General features: G+C 47.2%; 1 protein-coding gene across 1 annotated transcript in view; it reads left to right on the top strand.

Moving 5' to 3' along the window:
• ZHX3 (zinc fingers and homeoboxes 3) overlaps nt 1-23722 on the top strand; it is a 104611-nt gene extending 80889 nt beyond the window's left edge. Inside the window, 4 exon segments of the mRNA XM_090286409.1 lie at nt 12623-15405; nt 17503-17576; nt 17578-17620; nt 17623-23722. Coding sequence (XP_090142535.1) covers nt 12772-15405; nt 17503-17576; nt 17578-17620; nt 17623-17769 — 2898 coding nt within the window. The 5' untranslated portion in view covers nt 12623-12771 and the 3' untranslated portion in view covers nt 17770-23722.
• The last annotated feature ends 146 nt before the right edge of the window (nt 23723-23868 follow it).

The raw sequence follows: 23868 nt of genomic DNA, 5'->3' as shown, positions 1-23868 counted from the left end.
GTTGATAAAGAAAATGTAGTTTATACAATGGGATATTATTCAGCCTTAAAAAATGAAGGAAATTCTGTCACATGATACAACATGGATGAACCTTGAGAACATTATTATAAGTGAAACAAGCCAGTCACAAAAACAAATACTGTCTGATTTCACTTCTATGAGATGTCTAAAGCAGTCAAACTCTTAGATGCAGAGAGCAGAACTGTTGTTGCCAGGGGGTAGGGGAGGGGAAAAGGGAGTTATTGTTCAGTGGGTATAGAGTTCAGTTTGGCAAGATGAGTAGAACTCTGGAGAGCTGTTATACAACAATGTGCATAGAGTTAACACTATCGTACTGTACACTTCAAGATGGTTAAAATGGCCCTGGTTGGTGGGGCTTAGTTGGTTGGAACAGTGTCCCATAGCTGTGGGGTTGTGGGTTTGATTCCCTGTCAAGGTGGATGCCTAGGTTGTGGGTTTGATCCCCGGTCCAGGTGCATACAGTCCCCAGGCTGGGTGCGTATGGGAGACAACCATTTGGTGCTTCTCTTATGTTTTGATGTTTCTCTCTCTCCCTTCTCTCTAAAAACAATGGAAAAATGTCCTCAGGTGAGGAGAAAAAAATTTTAATGGTTAAAATGGTAAATTTTGTATGTGTTTTTTACCATGATTTTTACAAAAGCAAAGAGGATAAAGTAGCTGGTGTACCTTTTGCTATTACAGTTAATTAATTGTCCTCCTTCAGGGCCAGCCTCTGAGAGGGAGATGGTGGAATGAGAGAACCAGGAATAACTATGATTCTTTGAGTGCTTACTGTGTACCAGGTGGCATACTAAATCTTTTTGTACACTGAATGTCATGTCCACTCTATGAGGTAGGCATTATTCTCTTCATTTTATCAATGAGGAATCAAATCATGAGAAATGAAGTCATTTGCCCAGGAATACACAGCTTATAATGAATGGTAGGGCTCCAGGATGCAAACCCAGCTCTGTCTGATGTTAGAGTTCTTAACCTCATTCTCAGCTCCTGCTTATTCATCCATTCATTCAGTGAAAATTGTGTGTCAGGCACTGTGTTAGATGCTAAGGATACTGTGGATATAGGCCCCGACTTTACAGAGCTGGCCAGGATGAATGACAGTAAGCCGAAGAAGCAGCAAATACAGAACCAGTGATGAATTTTGATAAATGTTGTAGAGAAACAATTTAGGGTGCTGCTACAGAGGATGACTGATCAGTGTGGAGGTTGGGGGCTGACTTAGACATTTAACATGGGTGTTCGGGGAAGATCTCACGAGGGCTCTGGTTCTTAGGGAGAGAGGTGTTACAGACGTGGCGAGGTCTCAGATGCCCTCGCCGCTGAGCCCTTTGGAGTCTGCAAGAGCCTAACTGCCTCTAGCTGTGATCCCATGTGGCATGGCTGTAATAAAGAACAAAAAACTGAAACACTCCCTCCTTCGACCAGAAGGGAGAATTCAGAGAGGCAAAGGGGAAGAAAGCCCAGAACTCCTCTACCAGATTTGTAAATGCGTGTGTGAAAATGTGTCCTCACATGGCCTCGTGATGAAAGAACCCACTGCTGCCAGATTCCAGCAGCGCTCCCTTGTCCCACTGGGTCTCAAATTTCTCATCAGCATAGGGAGAAAAAGAAAACAGAACTGGTCCTCAGATAGAGTTCTTGTATTCTTAGTAGTGGTGGTAGAATGATTAAAACACTATTTCCACTAAATTCTCTCTGGTTGGGCTACATTTGGATGCTTGTTCAGTTCTAATTGCCACATTTTGAGAGTGACAGGGACAAATTAAAATGTATTCAAAGAGCAGGTCACTAGAGAGTGTGGAATGAATTCAGATGGTTACACTGCAGAGGTGACCCTGAGAGATGGAATGACGATCGTCGACTGTGTGGCAGGTAGCTATATAGAAGGATGTGTTTTGTGTCCGTTCAAAAGGCAGCTCTACAACCTAGGAATTGGGTCCAGCTAAGAAAGGGACTTTTTAAGTTGTAAGTGATGATGAGTCTCAGACCACAGAAATACTCAAATGGAGACTGGATAACAGGTTGCTATGGGATTTTTTAAATTGGGAAAGTGGTTGCTCTGCATGGATTGACTCTCCCTTTCCTTTCTCTTGGATGTGTCTAAGTTATTTTAGAACTAGGCCTGTAAACTGGAAGCAGATGGGATGTATTTAGTTGTAGGTATTTACTTAAATATAGATGACGCTCCCACGTGTACCACTACGGAAGTAAAGCCAAAGCCTGCCTGCATTTATTAGAAGTTTGAATGTAAAGTTCTCCCTGGTATGTGACCCCAGTCATATATCCTTTAAGGACCTCTGGTTAAACCCATTTAGCCACTCACCTTTCACTTGTTGCTCTTTGTAACAATTCATACACCTTGGAAAACGTACTAATTTTTTTCCATTTATATATTCACATTTTAAGTTTTCGTTTTGCATAGCACATTCACATTATTCAGAATTTTTAAAGGTTCACAGGGAAAAGATTCCCTGTCTCTGTTTCCCCTCCCAGAGGCAATCACTAGTTTCTCATGTATTTGTCTAGAGGTATTTTAAGTGTGTATATGCGTAAGCACATGTATATGTTGCTTTTTTAAAAAACAACGAATATCAAGATATCTTGAAGATTAGTCCATAGCAATATAAAAAGTGCCTGCCCATTCTTTTTCACAGGCACATGCTCTTCCATTCTCATTTGTGGACAGTTCAGTTGTTTGTGGACAATTAGGTTGCTTCCAGTTCTTTACTAGTACAGTGTTGACAGTAGATTACCTTATACATGCATTAATACACACATGTACATGTATATCTGTAGGCTACATTCTTTGAAGCAGACCTGCTGAATCAAAGGGAACGGGCAGTTATAATTTTGTCAGCTATTACTAAATAGTTCTCAATAGAGTTTTTATTAATTTTCACTTCTATAATCAGTGTGTGAGAATGCCTTATTTCCTCAAACCCTTGCCAACTAAGTATATTGTTAAATCTTACGAGCTTTTCAAAGTAAGTGAAAGAGAATTGAAGTAATTTTAATTAGTATTTCTCTTACTGTGAGTGAAATCGAGCATCCTTTTTCCTGCCTAAGATCTTGATGGGCTTTGTAGTGAGGCCATTGAAGAAGGTCATCAATGCAGACTGAGCCTGGAAGGTGGGGAGAGCCAGAGAGCTCCTTTTTCAATGAATGTTCTTGGGAGGTTCAAGCAGACCCACTAGCCTTCAAGCTATTTAGCCTGTAAACTCTCTGGCCCACTGGTAAAATTCAATTAAAACAAAACAAATGTAACTCAGAAGTAAAACCACATCCAGAACAAACCACTTATACTGCTTTTTAAAATTTTTTTAGTTTTAAATTAAATAAAGTAATTTGCTTTTGTACTTGGAACAAGATTTAGGATGCAAATACATTTTATAGAACATGTTTAACTTTGGAAGGAACTATTGCACACCTCTGAGGATGTAGCTTCTGACTGGTTGGCTCGCAGGGTATCCTGGGTTTGCTCCCAGCCTCCTCCGTCCTCACCCCCTCACCTTCTCCACCCTCCCGCCCCTTCCTGCAGTTTCTCTGTTGGTTCAAGCAGATTTTGGCAAAGGCCACAGTCTTTTCACTGGGCACATTGACATTGTACAGCCTCCCTGCTTGTTAGAAGCCTGACCCCCTTAGTTCTCTGAAATGCTTCTGACCAAAGCTCAACCCAGTTTCTCAGCTGGACAGGGGCCGTGCAGTCTTAGGAGCACAGACCTGCTTTTGCTTTTTGCAGTAAGCTTACAGGTTCAAACCTGTTGTGGTTGGTGGCACACCATCCTTTTAGTTGCTTAAGTCAAAACTCTACAAGTCATTCCTGATTCCTATGGATACACCAATCACACGCTCCATCGCTCTCTTAGGAAATCTTGTTGGCTCTACTGCCAAAATGTATCCAGAACCCAGCCACTTCTCTACCTGTGTCTGCCACCGTGGTCCAGGCTGCTATCATCTCCTGCCTGGGTTGCTGCCATAATCTCCTGACAGATTTCCTGCTTCTCCACTTGTTTTTCCTACAGTCTGTCTCAACACAGCCAGGAGAGACACCCCGTGGGCCATGGACTGGGTCCTGTCAGCCCCCTGCCCCAGGCCCTCGAGGCCCTGGCACAGCCCATCTCAGAGAAATCCCAGTGGCTCTGCACGGTCGGCCCCCTCACCTCTTCGACCTTGTCTTCCGCTCTCTGTGGGACTGCCACTCAGCTGGGCTGGCCTCCTTGCTCTGCTTTGAACAAACCAGGCATACTCCCACCTCAGCGCTCCCCCAGGTTGTGTCTCTGCCTGGAACGCTCCTCCCACACATCCAGACGGCTCACGTCCTCGCCTCCAGGTCTCTGCCCCATGGTCGCAGCCTTAGTGAGGACACTCTCACCACCATGTTTAAAATTGCAACCTCATCCCCTCCCCATCCACCATACTCCTCGTCCCCTTCCCTGCTTTATTTTTCTCTATTACACTTAGTACTCTTTAACACAATTTCATTTACTTAATTATTTGGTTTATTGTGTCTCCCTCAAACTGAAATGTAAGCTCCAGGAAGGCAGAGCTTTTATAGCTCTTTGTTCTCACCCATATTCTAGCATGTAGGATAGTGCCTGGCACAGAGTAGGCACTTAGTAAACATTTGTTGAATAAATTATCTTTCTTTTCTCTACCAAACTTGTTCCTCGAAGTCTGCCAAACCGAAACTGAAACAATACATGTTGTGTTTTGATACTGGTCCTGGTTATGTGAACTAAATCCTAGAGTACGCATCCATATTTTTCTGGGGGATATCACAATGTAACTAATCTGGCATCATTTGGGTAACAACTCTTATGGAAGGGTTAAGTATAACACAATAAACTTCATTAAGGAAATTGATACATACATTTGGAGCAAATCTAGAGACTTAGGTTGAGATCCAGGCCCCGCCTCTAAGAGGGCTATAGGCAGCCGGGAGCGCGATCGGAGAAGAGCAGTGGGCATGGCGCAGGCATCCCCGATGCCTGACGCTCCGAGCACAGGAGTGAGGACGGCTGGCATGGCAGGGGAGGAAGGCTCTTGGCGAGCATGATTCCTTTTTCCAAGTGTTGATGAAGGTGTCAGGTGGAAGATTAAAAGGTCAGCAGATCTGCTCTGTAGATCTGTAATCAAGTCATTATTGCCCTCTACCCCATCCAAAGCAGATCCAGCTTTTGTGGAACCCAAACATTAGGAGGGAGTTCCTCCTAAGGTTAAAAAAAAAAAGTATAAAGAATATAAATATTAAAAGAAGTGTAAAGTTATAAAAATATAGATACAGGCCTTGGAAGGTACCCATGCATGTGAGGGTCCTCGAAGCTTCAGCTTCATTAGCTTCATGGTAAACCCACCATGTTTAGACTTCCTCTGTCGGCAAAACTGAACTTGTAGCTCTCCAAACATGTTTTCTCTTCCGTCCTGCTTTGCATAGAGTGTTCCCTCTGTCTAGAGCACCCTTTTCTCAACACGTCCACTTGGAAGTATCTACTCATCCTTCAACCTCTAATTCAAAGGTTGCCCCCTCTGTGAGGCCTTCCCCAAGTCCTCAGAAAATTTAGGTGGGTGGTAAGTCTTTTCCTGCGCCCCCGTGAATCTTGTGCACGTCTCCACTACAACACTCGGCTCAGCGTTTGAGTTGGATTGGTTTGTTTGCTTGGCTTTCCTTATGCTGTGTATCAGTGAGGATGAGCTGAATTATGCTGTAGTAACAAGCAGCTCCAAAAACCTCAGTGGCTTAAAACAACAAAGGTGGTTTCTTGCTCACACTGTGTCACCTTGTCGGTCAGCTTTTGTCCTCCCTTTTTAGGACCCAGACTAATAGAATAGCCACAGTCTAGAGCATTGCCAATGTCCGGGCCTAAGAGTAAAGTGTGAACCAAAGCATGTACTTTCTCCTAAAGCTTTCCCCTGGAGATAACACATTTGCTTCCATTTCATTGGTTATACCTCACTTCCAGTGGACAGGGAAGTCAATATGTCTAGGAGGAGTGCCTGCCCCAGAATATTAGTGAATGGCCTAATATCCACAACAGGCTGTTAGCTTTCTGATTATAGGATGGCATCTGTTTCAAAATCTTTGTATAACTAGTACCTGGCATGCAGTACTTTGCAAATAGTAAGTCCTCAACTCTGTTTTGAGTAATAAAATTAATTTAGTGAATAAAACCTACAAGAAGATAATTTTTTGAATGCTTATACAAAGAATCATTTCCAGCATCTTTTCAATCTCAGAAAGCGCTGACCTCCCTGTCTTCAGAGATATTCAAGTACAGGCTCTCCTAACCACCTAGTGCTACTTTCAGGATGATTCATGCAAAGTTGAATGGTTGAAATATGTGGTCTCTAAAGTCCATTTAATTCTGAGGCCTCTGTATTTATATCATAAACACCTTTTGGAGCTTGAGAGAGGATAAATTAGTGTTCATTATAAAGGTGATAGCATCTGACAGGAGCTGTCTGTTTCTGTTGGTGACTTAACAGAAACAAGAATTGTTTGGGGGGCGGGAAATGAGTAGAGAGCTCTGGCCCTGATCCGTCGCTGAGTGGTTATTACTAAGTGCAGAAAGGACTGCAACCCTGTGGGATCCAGAGAGCAAAGCAAGGCCAGCTCTGGGCTGTACGCTGCTTTGACACTTGAGGATTTGGGCTTAGAAACAGATTTGAATTCTTCATAACTCCTTTGTTTCAGCAGAAATCTGAAGGTTCCAGCCAGCGGATCTGCTGGACGGCCAAGGCCCTGCCCCCACACATTCCTGAGGATGGCCTGTTTTCCTTGTGTTTGTTTTGTTATAGATTCCTGCTAACTTTGGTCTAAGCACAGAGTCCTCTAGTCATGCATAGGAGTAAATAATACATTCTCTCTTCTGACTGTGCAAAAATATTATAAATAATAAGGCTCATGATAGCCCTGTCAAGTCATTTGAATTTAAAAAATAACAACACTGGAATAATTGAGCTTTAAGAACTTTGAGCCCTCTGTAGGAAGGCTCAAAATAATATAATTACTAATGCAAATAATGTAAAAATAATTAACGGTATTGGGTTTATTATTCAGTTGGTATTCAGAGTGAATGTGGCCTGAAAAAGAATGTGGGATTTAGAGTCAGAACACCAGGCTCACATACAAATCTGCTGTGTGACTTTGGTCATACCCCTTACCCCACCCCCCTTCTTGCTCAATAGCTCCTTAGGGAAGGGGCAATAATAACCAATCAGGAGGCTGTGGGGATGGATCGAATGAAATGAAAGCACTTTGTAGACAATGAGGCACTCCGAGTGACGGAATTGAAGAAATCAAGTGTCCTGGCTGGTCATGGAAATTCCTCAGACTTTCTTTCTAGCATAGCAGTGGCGCCATCGGTGCAAGCTGATCCACTTGTGTGTGGTGTTATCTTAGACTTCAGAAGTCTCTTGAGGTGGAGGAACCCATTGATTTAATTCAGAGTTTATGGCAGTGGTTCACAGTACCAGCTACTACCACTGCTGGGATCACTTGACTCATGCCAAATATCAACTCTAAAAGGTATTTGTGAATTCTGTCACTTTTAGCCTGGATTCAATTCACACGAGAACCTGCCGGGTTCTTTGTTTTGGTTTGTTTGCACATCTGGCCCCAGTACAACTTTTGACACTTCCAGTGCATGGTGCCCACTAATTTTTTCAGCTACTGTGTGCAACTTCACACAATATGCATTTTTCAGGATGTTTGTACCTAGGGTTTTTTTCAAGTGTCAAAACTCAGCATTTCCTGAGGGTTCTGCCTCAATCATATTGTGCTCTTATGGATTTCAGGGTGTCAAGGGTCCATTGAAGTGGTCCAAGTTGTTGATGGATTGAAATTGATACTGTTGTCCCTTGTTATAGCATTTGCATATAACCTACATACATTCTCCCATATATTTTAAATCATCTCTAGGTTACTTATAACACCTAATACAATGTAAATGGTATGTAATTAGTTGGTAAACTATTGTTTAAGGGCAGTGGTTCTCAACCTGTGGGTCACGACCCCTTTGGGGGTCAAATGACCCTTTCACAGGGTCGCCTAAGACCATTGGAAAGCACATATATAATTACATATTGTTTTTGTGATTAATCACTATGCTTTAGTTATGGTTGGGCGTCACCACAACATGAGGAACTGTATTAAAGGGTCGCGGCATTAGGAAGGTTGAGAACCACTGGTTTAGGGAATAATGACAAGCTAAAAGTCTGTACATGTTCAGTATAGATGCAACAATCCTAGGCATAACTATAGGGTACACGTGAGCAACAATGTAACTTTTTGAAAATATGTTCAATCCCCAGTTGGTTGCATCTGTGGATACAGAACCCTCACACACATATTTGATTGTAGTATTTAAAAATAATGAGTGGTCAGATTCCCTCCAGCTCCCTGGTATAGGTAAATCTGTAATAGTTATCATTTATTGTTCCAATTGAATTCCTTCAACAAGACAAGGTTGCCAAGTAAATGATAAGATAGTGATACCAATTAGGCCTCTGTGTCCCTCACATACCTCCAACCGGGGACTTGGTCAGCAAGCTAGGCATGTGCCCTGACCAGGAATCAAACCGGCAACCTTTCAGTTTGCCAGAGAACACCCAGCCCACTGAGCCACACCAGTCAGGACTATCCTTTGTTCTTTTAAATTCTGTTCATATTCAAACAAATACAAGTATACATAGGTTGTTCTTGGTATAATGAAATAATATATGTTATTATGCAGCATATTATATATTTTATTATATAAGCACATGTTGGAGATGTATTCACATCAGTACACTTAGGTCTTAATCCTTTTAAATGACTGCATTTCATTCATTAGTACATATGTTCTGTTTTTTGTTTATCACTACCTTACTAAGGGACATTGTGCTAACAGATGATGAAATGAACCAGCTTGATATCTTTGTGATCATGTACATGTATTTTTGTGCTTCATCAGACAATGTGGATTCTTAGAAGTGAATGGCTAGATAAAGGAATATGCCTTTTTAAATTTTGATGGCTATTGCTAAACTGACCTTCATAATAATTTTAATTTATTAAATAAATAAAAATTAAAATAAATTAAAATAAATTTTAATTTATTCAGGTACCAATGGTACCTAAATAGTGCATAGTTTGTCTTTCTGATTTTTGCCAATCTCTGAGGAAGAGGGGAAAAAACCTCGTTTTTAATTTAAATTTTCCTACTTACAAGAGAGGTTAAATTAATTTATGGCTTGTATATTTTACTTGTTCATTTTCTTTTCCATTTGTTCTAATATTTTGTCTTATTATTTACATGAGCTCTTATACATTATATCAGTTATAATATGTTTTTAAAAATTATAATATGTTTCATAATATTTTTCCAGGGTGCCACTTTGTTTAAACCTTACTTACAATTTCCTTTAGTATTCAGAAGTTTTTATATTTACATAGTGAAATCAAACAACCTTTTCTTTTGAAATTTCTAAATTTTGATTCTTGTATAAGGAAGAACTTACTCATAACTTAAAACATTGTCATATATATATACACACATACACACACATATATATTTTTCTTTTTCTTTTTCTTATTCTCTCAGCTTTTATTGAATGCAGGTTCACTAAAAGTAGAACATCAACATGCATTAATATCCTATTCACCATTGGTTTTATGTGGATTTTCCTTCGTTTCACTTAGCATAGCCTTCACTTCTTCCCTTATGCGTTTGTCATACTCAAGCATATCTGTCAAGCCTGTGAGCATCTTTATCACCAGTATTTTAAATTCTGCATCTGTTAGGTTGGCTATCTCCTCGTCACTTAGTTCTCCCACTGGAACCTTGATCTGTTTCTCCTTTTGGGCCATACTTCTCTGTCTCCTCCTTCGGACAGGCTCCTGTGTTTATTTTCCTCCGAGTCCGAGGTGGAGCTGTTGCTCCTGTTACGTTGTAAGGGGCAGAGCCTTAGGGATTCGTCAGTACAGGGCGACCTGTTTCACCACGTTGTGGTGCTGTATGTTGGAGAGGGGTCTGAGAGGGAACAATGCTGCCTGCTCAGCACTCGCCCCTTTTCCAGGCACCTCTCCCACTTCCGTATGAGACTGGCGCCCCTCTAGCTGCTGCCGTGGCCATCGTTCCCAGAGTGGGTGGGTCTGCGAACGTTCTAGAACTGTGGGGACCCTTTAAACAAGCGGACTCTGCTGAGAGGCGGGCAGTTTCTACCTCCGCCCCAACCCGCACTGGTCTGCACAGTCCGAAGCAATGAGGCTTGATTTTCCCCGGTGCTGGGACTGTGAGCTGCGAGGTCCGGTGAGGAGCTGGGAACGCTCCCCAGGTGTCCCTCCCGACTTTTAAAAATGTGTGACTGTGCTTTCAGCCGGCTTGCTGCTGCTGCCATTGCTGCTGCCGCCATTGCTGCCGCCGCCGCCACCACACCGCGTCCTCTGTGTCCCTTCTTCCTGTCTGGATGAGTGTTTCTTCTTTATATCTTTGTCTGCTGGACTTCCATGCAGTCTGATTTTCTGGAACTTCTGGTTGTTTCTAGTTTTGAGGTAGTTGTATTCCTTCTTAGTTGTGGAGGTAGACACAGCAGTCTCGCTAAGCCTCCATCTTGGCCGGAAGTCTTTACCTAGTTTTTAATTGGGCTTTTGTTTATTGTTGAGTTGTAAGAGTTCTTTATTCTGGTTACAAGCGCCTTATCAGATAGATGATTTACAGTATTTTCTGATTTTGCAGGTTGTCTTTTATACTTTCTTGATGGTGACCTTAGAATACAAAAATGTTTAATTCTGATTAAGTCTTATTTATCTGTTTTTATTATGTCACTTGTGCTCTCAGATATTCTGTTTTATGTATTCAATGATTTATCTGAGTATCTGATTTGCTCACTGGAACGATACCTGTATTATTCTTAGTTTTCCTGATTTGGAGTGATAAAGCACTTGATTTAAAATGCCAATAATATATAGAGAACTCAGAAACGTTGATACTTACTGAGCTGATGAATACACTTCTGTGAACTTAACCTCAGGAAGTAATTTAATAGAAGAAATACATCCTATATACCCAGAGGTCATTTCACTATTACCTGTGAGAGAGAGATGCTGGAAGGCTGTTCAATAGCAGAGGAGGATGAGTTAAGTCCATAGTGATACATTATTAAGCAGTCACTGAATGTTACAATCATGAAGCTAATTTAATGAAGATGTTTATGATATCATGTTCAGTGAAAGAAACACAAGTCTATGCCAATCATGATTAAAAATATGTATGAAATATTTGCACTGGATGGAAGGCTGTACAAAATTATAGGTGGTTTTATTTTCTTAAATTTTATTCAATATTGATATTTTATCTTCACAATTAAAAATTAACTAAAAATATATGTGCATGAGATTTCAGATTGGTGGGGGAAATGGTGACAGGTGGTTAGATCCTGGGTATAGTTTATCCTTACCTCACTATTTTTTTAATAGTAATTATTTTTTATTATGATTATTAATTAGCATTAGACTTACAAACAGAAAAAGTTTGCTGCATTTATTCACTAACAATTTGAATGAAGATATTTTAATTCTCTTTACATTTGTATATCAAATCCAAACACTGATGATAACATGGTTTTGGTATTAGAATTACTATTTTTGTAATCATTATCAGCATTACAATTTGCTAAAAGAAAGGTAATGATTATGTTGATATTATGTTAATAATAGAGATCACAGTAACAGTTTCTCAGGAATCTCAAGAAAGAGTTATTATTATAAGTATTTTAATCATTCACTCCAGCTTTTGAAATAAATTTCAGATGGATCGAAGACTTGAGAGTTTTTATTTGTAAGGAAGGCATTGAAAGAAATAAAAAGTAAGCACAATACAAGGTCATGTGTAGTTTGCACACCCAAGGTGAGACCACACTTTGAGTTGTTGGACCCAGAGAGAGAATGCACAGCTGGCTGGGCCACAAACTGGGTCTGTGGATCCTCTGACCCTCTGGCCTTTGGCTTCACCTGAGTGACAGTGGTCTGGGGTAACTGTGAGGCGATCCCTCTTCTGTGGCCTGGAGTGTGTTTGACAGGGCAGCAGACAGGGAAGGGCCACAGGCAGAGGCCCAGGTCCTAGAGCCAGCTCATGCCCCCCCACCTCCCCCGACTTGGCCTTGGCCTGGCTTGGGAGACGCGGAGGCATCATTGTGTTGTCATATGTGGGAAGGCTATGAAAAGAAAAACTCTGGTTGGCCCAACATTTAAACAAGAATTACCCTGGGATCTTTTGTTCTCATTCAGACACGGTCAGAATTAATTTGCTGTTTCAAAGGAGGATTATTTTCTTGTTATTTTCGTTTTTGAATCTGAGTTACTTAATGCAAGGATGCAGAGGGAAATACAAAATAAAAACACACTGCTGAAGTCTATCAAATGGTATTGGAACATCCCCAGGTCATTCTTCAGGACACTGTTGTTAGTGTCTGGGGGGCTCCTGACTCAAATTTGACATCCAAGCTGCTGCTAAACTTCCTGCGAAAGGTCCCACTGATAGAAGTCAAGCAGTGGAGTGTGTATGGGTATCTGAGAAATGGACAGAGCTTAAGAGATCTTAATCACTTCTTTCTTTCTCCTCAGGTTTAATAGGGAAAACTTGCTTTCTGCAAACAATTGAAAAAGCTGCCCTTGGAAACTTTCTTGGCCCTCATGGAGCAGCTGGAACTTGCACTGTGAGGCCCTTGAAGAGACAAGATCTCACTGAGTGATCACCCAGAGTAGTTGTCACCATGGCCAGCAAGAGGAAATCTACCACCCCATGCATGATCCCTGTGAAGACTGTGGTGCTGCAGGACACCAAGGTAGAGGCCCCACCAGCTGAGCCTTTGCCCGAAGGACCCCCACAGGATCTGCCCCCAGAAGTACCTGCCACCAGCAGCGAGGCTGCCCAGACCTCCAGTAGCACCGATAGCGCTGCTCTGGCCAACGGGCATCGGAGCACTTTGGATGGCTATTCGTATTCCTGTAAGTACTGTGATTTCAGATCCCAGGACATAACTCAGTTTGTGGGGCACATGAACTCCAAGCACACAGACTTTAATAAAGACCCGACTTTTGTATGCACTGAGTGCAGTTTTCTGGCAAAAACTCCTGAGGGGCTTTCTCTGCACAATGCCAAGTGTCACTTGGGGGAAGCCAGCTTTGTGTGGAATGTGGCCAAGGCAGACAATCATGTCATTGTGGAGCAGAGCGTCCCCGAGAGCACCAGCACTCCTGACCCACCGGGTGAGCCCAGTGCTGACGGGACTGACGGACAAGCCGAAATCATCATCACCAAAACTCCAATCATGAAGATAATGAAAGGCAAAGCTGAAGCCAAAAAAATTCATACGCTCAAGGAAAACGTCCCCAGCCAGCCCGCTGGGGAGGCTGTACCAAACACACCAGCTAGGGACATGGAGCGGAAAGAGGGGGACCACTCCTTTGTCAATGGGGGTGTTCCAGTCAGCCAGCCATCTGCCAGCTCTGCCAAGCCTCCCCATGCAGCCAACGGGCCCCTGCTAGGGGCAGTGCCAGTTCTGCCGGCTGGTATAGCACAGTTTCTGTCCCTCCAGCAGCAGCCCCCGGTGCATGCCCAGCACCACACCCACCAGCCACTGCCCACCGCCAAGTCCCTCCCCAAAGTGATGATCCCCCTGAGCAGCATTCCGACGTACAACGCAGCCATGGACTCCAACAGCTTTCTGAAGAACTCTTTCCACAAGTTCCCCTACCCAACCAAAGCCGAACTCTGCTACTTGACTGTGGTCACCAAGTATCCAGAGGAGCAGCTCAAGATCTGGTTCACAGCCCAAAGGCTGAAACAAGGAATCAGCTGGTCTCCTGAAGAGATCGAGGATGCCCGGAAAAAGATGTTCAATACAGTCATTCAGTCTGTCCCTCAGCCCACAATCACCGTTCTAAATACTCCTCTGGTTGCCAATGCTGGTAACGTCCAGCATCTCATCCAGGCTGCCCTCCCAGGTCATGTTGTGGGGCAGCCAGAGGGCACAGCCGGCGGACTTCTGGTTACTCAGCCGCTGATGGCCAACGGGTTGCAGGCACCAAGCTCGTCTCTCCCTCTAGCAGTCACCTCCGTCCCCAAGCAGCCCACCGTCGCGCCCATGAACACTGTGTGCTCCAACACCACGTCAGCAGTGAAGGTGGTCAACGCGGCCCAGTCGCTGCTCACAGCGTGCCCCAGCATCACCTCCCAGGCCTTCCTCGATGCCAGCATCTACAAAAACAAGAAATCTCACGAGCAGCTGTCAGCTCTGAAAGGCAGCTTCTGTCGGAACCAGTTCCCAGGACAGAGCGAAGTTGAGCACCTGACCAAAGTGACCGGCCTCAGCACCAGGGAGGTGCGGAAATGGTTCAGTGACCGCAGATACCACTGTCGGAACCTGAAGGGCTCCCGGGCCATGCTGCCCGGGGATCCCGGCTCCATCATCATTGACTCCGTGCCGGAGGGGCCCTTCTCCCCAGTGTCCAAGGCTCCTGAGGTGACCTGCCTCCCGATGGCAGCCACCCTGGCCACCCACCCTTCTGCCAAACGACAGTCCTGGAACCAGACCCCTGACTTCACACCAACCAAATACAAGGAGCGGGCCCCCGAGCAGCTCAGAGCCCTGGAGAGCAGTTTTGCACAGAACCCCCTCCCTCCAGACGAGGAGCTGGACCGCCTGAGGACCGAAACCAAAATGACCCGACGAGAGATTGACAGCTGGTTTTCTGAGCGACGGAAAAAACTGAATGCCGAGGACACCACGAAGGCTGACGGGAGCGCCTGCCGGGAGGAGGAGGAGGCCGCTGAGGACGGGGGTGGAGCAGAGGAGGCCGCCGTTGACCTGAGGGTCCCCGGGGAGAACGGCTCCCCAGAAGTGCCCGGCAGCCACACCTTGGCTGAGCGCAAGGTCAGCCCCATCAAAATCAACCTCAAGAACCTGCGGGTCACTGAAGCCAATGGCAAGGGCGAGATGCCCGGGCTGGGCGCCTGCGAGCCCGACGACGACGGGCCCAGCAAGCTGGCCGCGCCGCCGCCCGGCAAGGCGAGCTACAAGAAGACGGCCCAGCAGCGGCACGTGCTGCGCCAGCTCTTCGCGCAGACGCAGTGGCCCAGCGCCCAGGACTACGACAGCGTCGTGGCGCAGACGGGCCTGCCGCGGCCGGAGGTGGTGCGCTGGTTCGGCGACAGCAGGTACGCCCTGAAGAACGGCCAGCTCAAGTGGTACGAGGACTACACGCGGGGCGACTTCCCGCCGGGGCTGCTGGTCGTTGCCCCCGGCAACCGGGAGCTGCTGCAAGACTACTACGGGACGCACAAGACGCTGCGGGAGGAGGACCTGCCGAGCCTCTGCGACAAGACCCAGATGAGCCCCCAGCAGGTCAAGCAGTGGTTTGCCGAGAAGATGGGTGAGGAGACGCGGGCCGTGGCAGACGCAGGCAGCGAGGACCAGGGCTGCGGTGACCCTGCGGCCATTCCCAAAGGGCCGAGGGAGACCTGTCCGGGGGCGTCCGAGAACAGCGGGGCGCGGGAGCCCGGTGCCCCTGAGGCCAGCTCAGAGCCCTGCGATCCGCCGAGCCCCCAGGCTGGACGTCAGCTGGGTAAGGAGCCTGCAGGTTGTCCTCCCTGCGGGTGGGGAGGGGCACCCATGGGTGGGCACTGGATTTACTGCATGGGCGCATCGACTGTTTCGGGGCAGCTGGCAGCAGATATCATCAGAGCACAACACGATGAAGGGCTGAGAGCTGTTTCCTTTCATTTCATGTTTTTTCTTTAAACTTGTGCAGGGGAAGGAACGTAGTGAACCTACAAGGGTCCAAACTTTTCTAGCCATTTCCTAGCAATAGGAGAATAGGCTAGAACGTCACCTGAGTTGGGCAGAACCACCACCACTGGGTAGGAGAGAGCAATAGGACCTCCGAGGAAATTCAACTCATGTTGGTGAATGAAAAGGGAGGAGTCTTCAGTTGTCCTTAGATACATGAAGTGTTTTTTTAATGATGAAAATCCTGTGATTTGCATTTTAGTTGTGTCCCTGATGAGGAAGTAATGCAAAATCATCTTCCCTCTTAGATGTATGTAGAATCAAAAGCTGGGTCATGGCATTAGGACTTGACAGAAAACTTAACAAGATTATTTTATTAAAGATGGTTTTCTTGAGGCCACGCACAGGTCACATTATCAGGTGTCAGTTTTCCAGGGTCTTGGGCCCTGAGTTCCCAGCCTCTCCCTCCTTCATCGTTAGAGGCCTCCTCACAGGATGGAACTCCTCGAAGGGGCTGTGGAAACTGAGGAAGTGTCTGGATTCTCAGATTATCTGATTTGTGGGCCTCGAGAGGTTGGTTCTGGGACCTGGTACTTCCAGAGTTGACCTTGGTTTCCTCCAGGCCCTGCTGAGTGAGCCAGGGCCTCCCAGGGAGCATCCTGGGCACCAGGGGTGGGGGGTGGAGGGGCGGCTTCACAGGCTGGGGGCCTTGGCATCTTCTCCTGCACTGGACCTGCCCCCTGGGGACGTCCACCTGGGCTTCGGCTTTGCCAGCAAAACAGCATAGATTGCTGGGAATTAGAGCAAACTAGTTTTTTGTGTGTTCTGTTTTGTTTTAAAGTTAAAATTTTATTATACTCCTGGGCAGCCGGAAATAGGGCAGTGGTTACACAACACTGTGAATGTACGTAATGCCAATTAATGTACATGTTAAAATGGCAGCATTTATGTTATGTATATTGTACCACAATTTTAAAGAAAGCTAACCTGGAATTAGGATGAATGGGTTTGAGTTGCCAGCGTCCGCTCCCCTCAGCTGCTGACTCCAGCAGAAAGTGAAGTGCTGTCCTGGGCGGGAGCGTCAGGGGCGGCCCTGCCCGGTGGCAGCGTTCTCTTTTATCTAGCGCAGGTAACGGGGTGCAGGAAGGGCCTGTCTGCGATCTGCACCTGGCTTCGCACAGCCTCTCAGTGGCCTGGACGCAAGGGCCGCTCTGTAAGCAGCACAGATGGTGGACCTCTCTCAACAGCCCCGCTGACTTTGACTGTAGGGTTGGAAGTTAGCAATGAAGTGATGACATCAGTAAAATGCGTGTCAGAAACTAGGCCCAGCTGCTACTGTTTTAGAGCAGTGTGCTCTGGGGAGCCGGAAGGAGAGGGCAGGATGGGGTGGGTTAGGAAGGACTCCAGAGGTGGCGGTGGCCTGGGGAGCTGGGCAGAGGGGACAAGGCAAGGGGCCTAGAGAAGACACACTCTCACACAGCTGTGAGGCCTGGGGCTTGGCACTGGTCCCCTGCCAGCGTTAGCCAGCATCCCAGCCTTAACTCACAGGCCTTCCTCATGTACCCTCAGGCTGAGGGGGCGGGGGGAGGGGGGCTGGCTGCCAGGAAGCCATTGCTCATGGAATGAAGAGGTCCCCAAAGCCAGTGATGCTGCCCTGGGGGCTCCACTGGTGGCAGCTGGCATGGAGGTGACAGGCATGTGCTTTCTCCTCAGAAACAGACTGAATTTGAACCGATTCCTGTGAAGAACTGGCCAGTCTCAGATGCCGCCTGCCACGTGGAAAGGCCCCCCAACTCTCTGCTGCCACCTTGTCCCATCCCCAGCCTCTGGGTGCACACAGCGTTTCTGGAAGCCTCCCAGACAGCCCAGACCCTACCCGTCACCCTCGGCCGGCCACCACCGAGCAAGGAGGGAGAGCAGCATTCTCATCAGCTCTTCCTCCCACAATGTAGGACCTTCCTTTTGCCTTCCAGTGGATAAAGTAATTCAGATTTCATAGACATAGATACAGAATCAAGTTTTTAACATATAAGTCCGCTTATACACATTTAATAAAACATTGGATTATAGACACTTTTAATACATAGAAATCTTGGTTAGCAGTACATAGTCTTTTACATCATCTCTAAAAATGCCTCGTGTCTGCTCTCTGGACATTACTGGGTCATGGTCCGTCACCTCCCAGGGTCAGGCCGGGGTTATCAGCGCACTGAGACCACATCTTGAGCTCCTGGGCCCCTCTGTCTTCCCCAGGGAAGGCAGCACCTTTGAAGAGCTCTCTGCTACATTAAGTGGTGACCAGCAAACTGTCCTCAGGCTTGCCTTGCCTGATGGGATAATCAGTGCAGAACCTGCTGTTGCTGCATTTAAAATATGGACCGGTTATGTGACTAGAGTTTGATGCTTACCATTCTCTTAAGTTGTTTCAGTAATTCTGCTTTTTCATGGAAGTTTGAATCATGGACCATTACTTTTCAGTTATCAGATCAACTAAAGAAACATTTGCTGTTAAGTCTAATGTACTGACTTATGTGCCCACATTTAAAAAAAAAGTCTAGACATGTTTAGAGTGAGAGGAAAATTGAAAACAGTACCGGGGGTGGGGACAAAGTAAAAGTGCAAGGCCACAGGCTGTAGCTTTGGGCACTCCCTGCAAAGCCACCTGTGGTTTGGGAAGGAAGACCCACACTTGCCCAGTAGTGAGAGTGAGAACTGATGGGATTCGGGACTTTTTGGAATTATCAGAGCTGGGGTGGCCTTTGGCACAAAGACCTGCACGTGGGGGTTCCTGGCAGAACACCCAGAGTACTCCTGGCCCCCATGCCCGGGGCCTGGCAGGCATGCTGGGCACTCGCCCCAGGGTTGCTGGGCATAACTGGATTGTGAGGATTTATAGTTTTAAAGGTCTATATTTATAGCTGCAAACTTGGAAACAAGATGTCTGTCTACTCTAGCCTAACCCTTGTATCCATTTCTTTTTTTTCACTGAGAAAAATCACAGGAAAAGGTGCCTTTGAAACATTGGGAAACTTCCTTACAAAACTATACTGAATGGTAATCTGTTTCCCCGGGACTAGCTGCATTGAGAGCAGCAGGTAGAGTGTGGCAGGCAAAAGAAAGATCACCTGCAGTGCTGCTCACCCAGACACCACCTGCTTCCCAAGCACCAAGGCCTTGTGGGCATGCCCTCCTGGCCCAGGCTGGTGGTCAGCAGGAGGAGACCCCAGAGAGAGGGCAGAAGCTTTGGGCAAGAAATACTGGTGCTGGGTTAGGCACCCCTCCCAAGGAACTGGCTTGCCTCCCAGGATGAAAATGCTGGTAGCAGCCCCTTCTGCCTTCCAGGAGAGGGCTGGTTTTGCAAATCAAAAGTTGTTCCCCTCCTGCCTTCTCTGTCCCAATAGGGACCACTTCTTTTGTACTTCAAACAGGTAACTTGTGAGTACTTTGCAAGTTTTGCAGCCTGTTTTTGTGTCCTTTCCATTTGGGGATGTAAAGCTATTTAGCCCCAAAAGCCCCTTTGCGGAATTGCCAAGAATGGCGAGTTATTGCCTTCCTTCAGAAACAGACACCTGGAATCTTTCCTTTAGGGTTTATGTACATGCAGATTAATTTATATATACACATATACAGTACTCATTTGATACTTTGCTCGTGAAAAGGACATCTGACGTGTGCACTTGAGGAACTTAGTGGCACGTGGGTGTTGGGGACAGTAGCCTGTGTTGAGGGAATGCTGGTTGGTACGTGGGGGCACGCTGGGCGGCCCAGCACGAAGCCGTCGCCACTGTCTGAGACACACCCTGTGGCGTCACCCCAGAGCGCGCACATTCTGGTCGAAGGGGTGTGTCTTTAGAGAGGATCTTCTTGATTATTTGTATCCACATTGTCATTTACAACCCAAACAGCAAGACAGAAAAATTAAATTCCGTGGTGGACAAGTTCTTGTAGGACAGAGTGACCGAACCTCACCACCAGCTCGGCTTTAAAAGGTGGAAAGTTGGCATGTTTTCTTCACAGTGTTGGCCCTGCCCAGGGCCACGCACCGAATGACAGGACTGCCCAGTTGAGGGGCCCAGCGAGTGGACTGACCCTCCTCCCTGTGCTCTTGGACTGGAGTGAATAACTGGGGTGTGGGCATCACGCTTGAAAGAATAAGATCTAATATGAGGTCAGAGATGGTTGGGTCATTGAGCTGCTGCTGAAAGGAATGTTGCGGGTACCTGGGGCTTTGGGGTGGGTGCAGAACCATGAACACAGCCAGCTGGGCACAGAGAAACAGCCACACTAGCCCAGAAATTGGGACTGTACCACAGTGCCAGCCCTGAGGCCCTGTCACAAGACAGATCGCTGCGGTTTCGCACACCACCGCAGGGGTAGGTTCTGTGACGTTGCTACAGTAGCGGGCTGCAGAGTAGAGAGATGGGGTGGGTGAGCCTCTTGGGAAGAATAAGCCTGTTTTGTAAGGTGACTAATCTCCCTGCTCCTCTGCACTCGTCAGAGACAGTAAAGGGTTTCCCTGTTTCTTATTGCCTATGTCTTATCCATGTTTGGTTTATTATATGTTTTACATGGGGTTGTAGACCCAGGTTTAAGAGGTGAAACCAGATCATCATTCTGATACAGGAAATCTGCATTTATGATACATATACTCTGCATTTTTTGATCACTTGCTTGCTTGACTTTGAGAGGCCTTTTGATTTGGATGGAGGGCCTGGTCCCCAGGCGCGGCGGGTTCCTGAGCTGGAATGCCCGAGTGGGATGATGCTGGCACCTGGGGCTCCAGCAGCACCCTGTGACTCAGGCCCCTTTCTCGGCCAAGTGACGACAGCAGGTCAGGTGGACCAAAGCGCCTCCGCCCAAGGCCTCCACACCCTGCTCTTCGGAAACAAGAGGTGGGAGCACAGCAGTGCTGAGGGGTGGCTTGTAGGCTCCCACATGTACTAATGGCCTCGTCCCAGCTGGCCATGGGAGGCTGTCCCACAGGGTTTCAGTGAGTTCTCCAGGCTGATATGTGGCTCTTGTGGGTTTTGTCCTGCTTGGTCAGCAGTCCAGGACAGGCCCTTGGTTGTCACCATCTGACTGTGGGACACCCGCACCACGCTGCTGTCCCTGCAGGGCGGACGTCAGCCTTTCTGGTTGGGTGCTTGTGTTTCTCTGCACGTCCTGCCCCCCAGCTCCCGGCCTGTGCTGCCCTCTTCGGGCCCTGTTGCCTCGTCTTCCTGTTCTCTCCTTGGACCAAAACTTGGGGGTTGGAGCAGCTTTGTCAGTTCAAGCATCACAGCCCAAATGGACAAAGGCACTTTGCAGGAGAGGAGAACCAGCCAAGAAGAAAATCTTAAATAAAACCAAACCTGGAATTTGGGCTCTTCCTCAAGTTCCCCCCCTTTTTCTGTCCTCAGAGTTGACCTGGGGCAGGTTATCAGTTTGACTCACCTTTTGTATGAAGTTCGATTTTCATGTGTCTCACAGATTTGCAAGGCTCAGTTATATGCTGGAGGAGAAAAATCCCCTAGACGTGGAAAGGTCTGTACAGCCAGCAGCCTGCCTCAGTCCGGGGGATAACAGGGTTCAGTCCCCCGACTCCAGACTGGAGCCCTCCCCCTGCGGGTGCCCTGCGTCAGCTTCCTTCACTGCCCTTCCCTGGGAGGACCAGCCCTCCCAGCCTTCCTGGTCAGACCCTGGGGCCGTCTCCATGTGGCTTGGGGAGCACCTGCCCTCAGCAATGCTCCAGCACCTGAGAGAGGGGGTGTGGAGCCCAAAGCTTCTCCTGAGTGGTCCTCTCCTCAAACTTGGCTTCATTCTGAGGTGCCTGCCATGCTGTTTTCTCCGGCCCGTTTATGGTGGCTGAGTCATGTGACACCAGGGGATGCTGGGGGCAACCTCTCAGCAAAGTGGTGGATTTGGATTTGGGCCAAGGAACTGGAGGCAAGTGGCTGTCATGGGTGCTACCTGGCTTGCTCCCAGCTCAACTGTAAGTGCAGTGCCAGGCCACACAGGGCAGAGGGTGGGGCTGAGCCCCATTTTCCCTGAGTTGACCCAGCATCTGCATGTAGCTGCGAGGAGCACAGAGTGTTTGACCTCAGATAGTCTGCTGTTTTGGCTCCTTGGTCTTGAACTCACTCGTCAGGACTGGCCACTCTGTGACCTGCCTGCACATATGTCCTCTCCTTTGAATATGGCCCTAGTCCTTCACCAGACGGGAGATGTGACAGCCTGGACCCGCCAGGAATCAGGCATTCTACCTGTCCCCAGCCCTGGAGAAGGGTGCAGGCCACAGTCTGGGAGGGACTAGGCAGGCCCTGGTTACCTTGACAAGGAAAGGGCAAGCTCCTGTGGCCTTGATTTTTAAAAAGCAGACCTTTTGGTTTGCAAGACTGCAAGGATTCACAAAGTAGATTCCAGCGTCTGCTCTGCTGTCTCCAGCCCTGGGCTCTTGCAGCCCCTGGCACTGGTCCTCGCTGCTGTGCAGCCCCGTGGAGGGAGGGGCGAGCGCAGTGGGCAGGCCATCTGATGGGGGCTGTGGTCGCCTCTTCCGGCTGCTTCGTGTCTCTCCTGCTGTCCACTCGGGGCTGGCGGCAAGCCGGGGCTCCTGAGAGGAGTCGGAACGTTTACCTGCCATTAGTGCCTCTTCTTCAGGAGAGCGGCTGTTGCCTGCACGTGTGCACATGAGCACTGGAGTGTATTAACAAGTAGCTTTTCTAAGCTAATGCTTTATAACTTCTCTCTTCCATGATAAATGAAGGATTTAAAAGTACTCAATGTGACTAGAGCTGAAGCTGAAATGTCTAGGATGATAAAGGCTATTCAGAGTCACTGAATATAAAAAGCTACAGGTGCTTGGTCTTTCCCAAGTCAAACCCTGGCGTAGACACACTGCTAGGTTAAGACTCTATCCATGTGGTACCCGTTAGTCCTGTAATTTGCATTTAAAGAGATGATGTCACTCACCCCTGGCTCTTGCCCATAAGGCTGTTTTATTCTTGCAGTTTGCGTGAAATGCAGGCTGGGCTGGAACCCAGCTGATAAGGGGGGAGCCAGCGCCCACCCCTCTCCTGCGCAGGGATCTAGCTTGGTAATCATGCTGCTCAGTGACAATGGGCCAGTGCCAGGGGCGAGGTGGTCACCCCTGTGTGGAGGAGTTCCCGCCACACTTCTGGGCAGTGATTTTGTTCAGCTGTGTCAGGAGGGCCAGACTGTGCCATAATTGTTATTAAAGAAAGAAAACACGCCAACCTTCCTCTCTGCCCTGCTGGTCATTGTTCATTGAAAGTTCACTGAGTGCAGTCTTTGTGGAAGTCGGGGAGGTTGCCAAAGGCCTGCAGATTCCTTCCCGGCAGTCCCGATTCCTGGTTTTCTGCCACCATGTAGATTCTGGTCTCGGTGCAAACCCTTTGTTCCGGAGGGCGGACAGTTGAGCAATGAGCAGGGGCATGACTGTTGAGTTGGTAGGCTTCCTGTCTCCCAGAGACGGCTGAAGAAGTGATCATGTTGGTGCTAAGAGGCAGCTGCCCTGTTTCTTTTTGTCCGGAGGCAAATTTAAAAATTACCAAACTGTATAAGAAGGGCCCACCTCCCGTGCTAGCCAAGTGCGAGAGAGCAAACGAGAGAAGCATACTTTGTCCTTTAGGCCTCGGTGGAATGCAGATTCTATGGTGGGGAAATGTTTTCAACAGAAGGATGGGACTTGCCTTTGGACCACGGCTGTGCCGAGGTGGGCAGAGGGGCTGCCTTCTGGGCGGTTTCCAGGCCTCATAAGGTCCCCTGTGGGGATGCTGCTATTTCTAAGATGCAAATTGCACATTTCCTAGATTTTGTATCTGTGGATGTGGATAAGGGAGGGCAACAGGGACAAACTGCTTGTACAATTTGAAATGGGTTGAAATGGTACTTCAAATGTTTTGACTGTTCCTAAATAAAAACAAATACATTTCAATTCTGTTGATTTATTTTGTGAGTAAGACCAACCATAACCTTGAGCGGGTGAGCAGTTTCCCTCAACCCACTTCAGAAAAGCTTCTCCTGTACTGCTCAGTCCACGGTAATGGCTTCTAGGTGACAGAAATGAGACTTAAAAGAAAT

The sequence above is a fragment of the Furipterus horrens genome, unplaced genomic scaffold (assembly GCF_987537825.1).
Source record: "Furipterus horrens unplaced genomic scaffold, mFurHor1.1.pri manual_scaffold_8, whole genome shotgun sequence".
Classification (NCBI taxonomy): Eukaryota; Metazoa; Chordata; class Mammalia; order Chiroptera; family Furipteridae; genus Furipterus; species Furipterus horrens.
The sequence above is the reverse complement of the archived record's forward strand: the minus strand, read 5'-3'. Positions and strand labels throughout refer to the sequence as shown.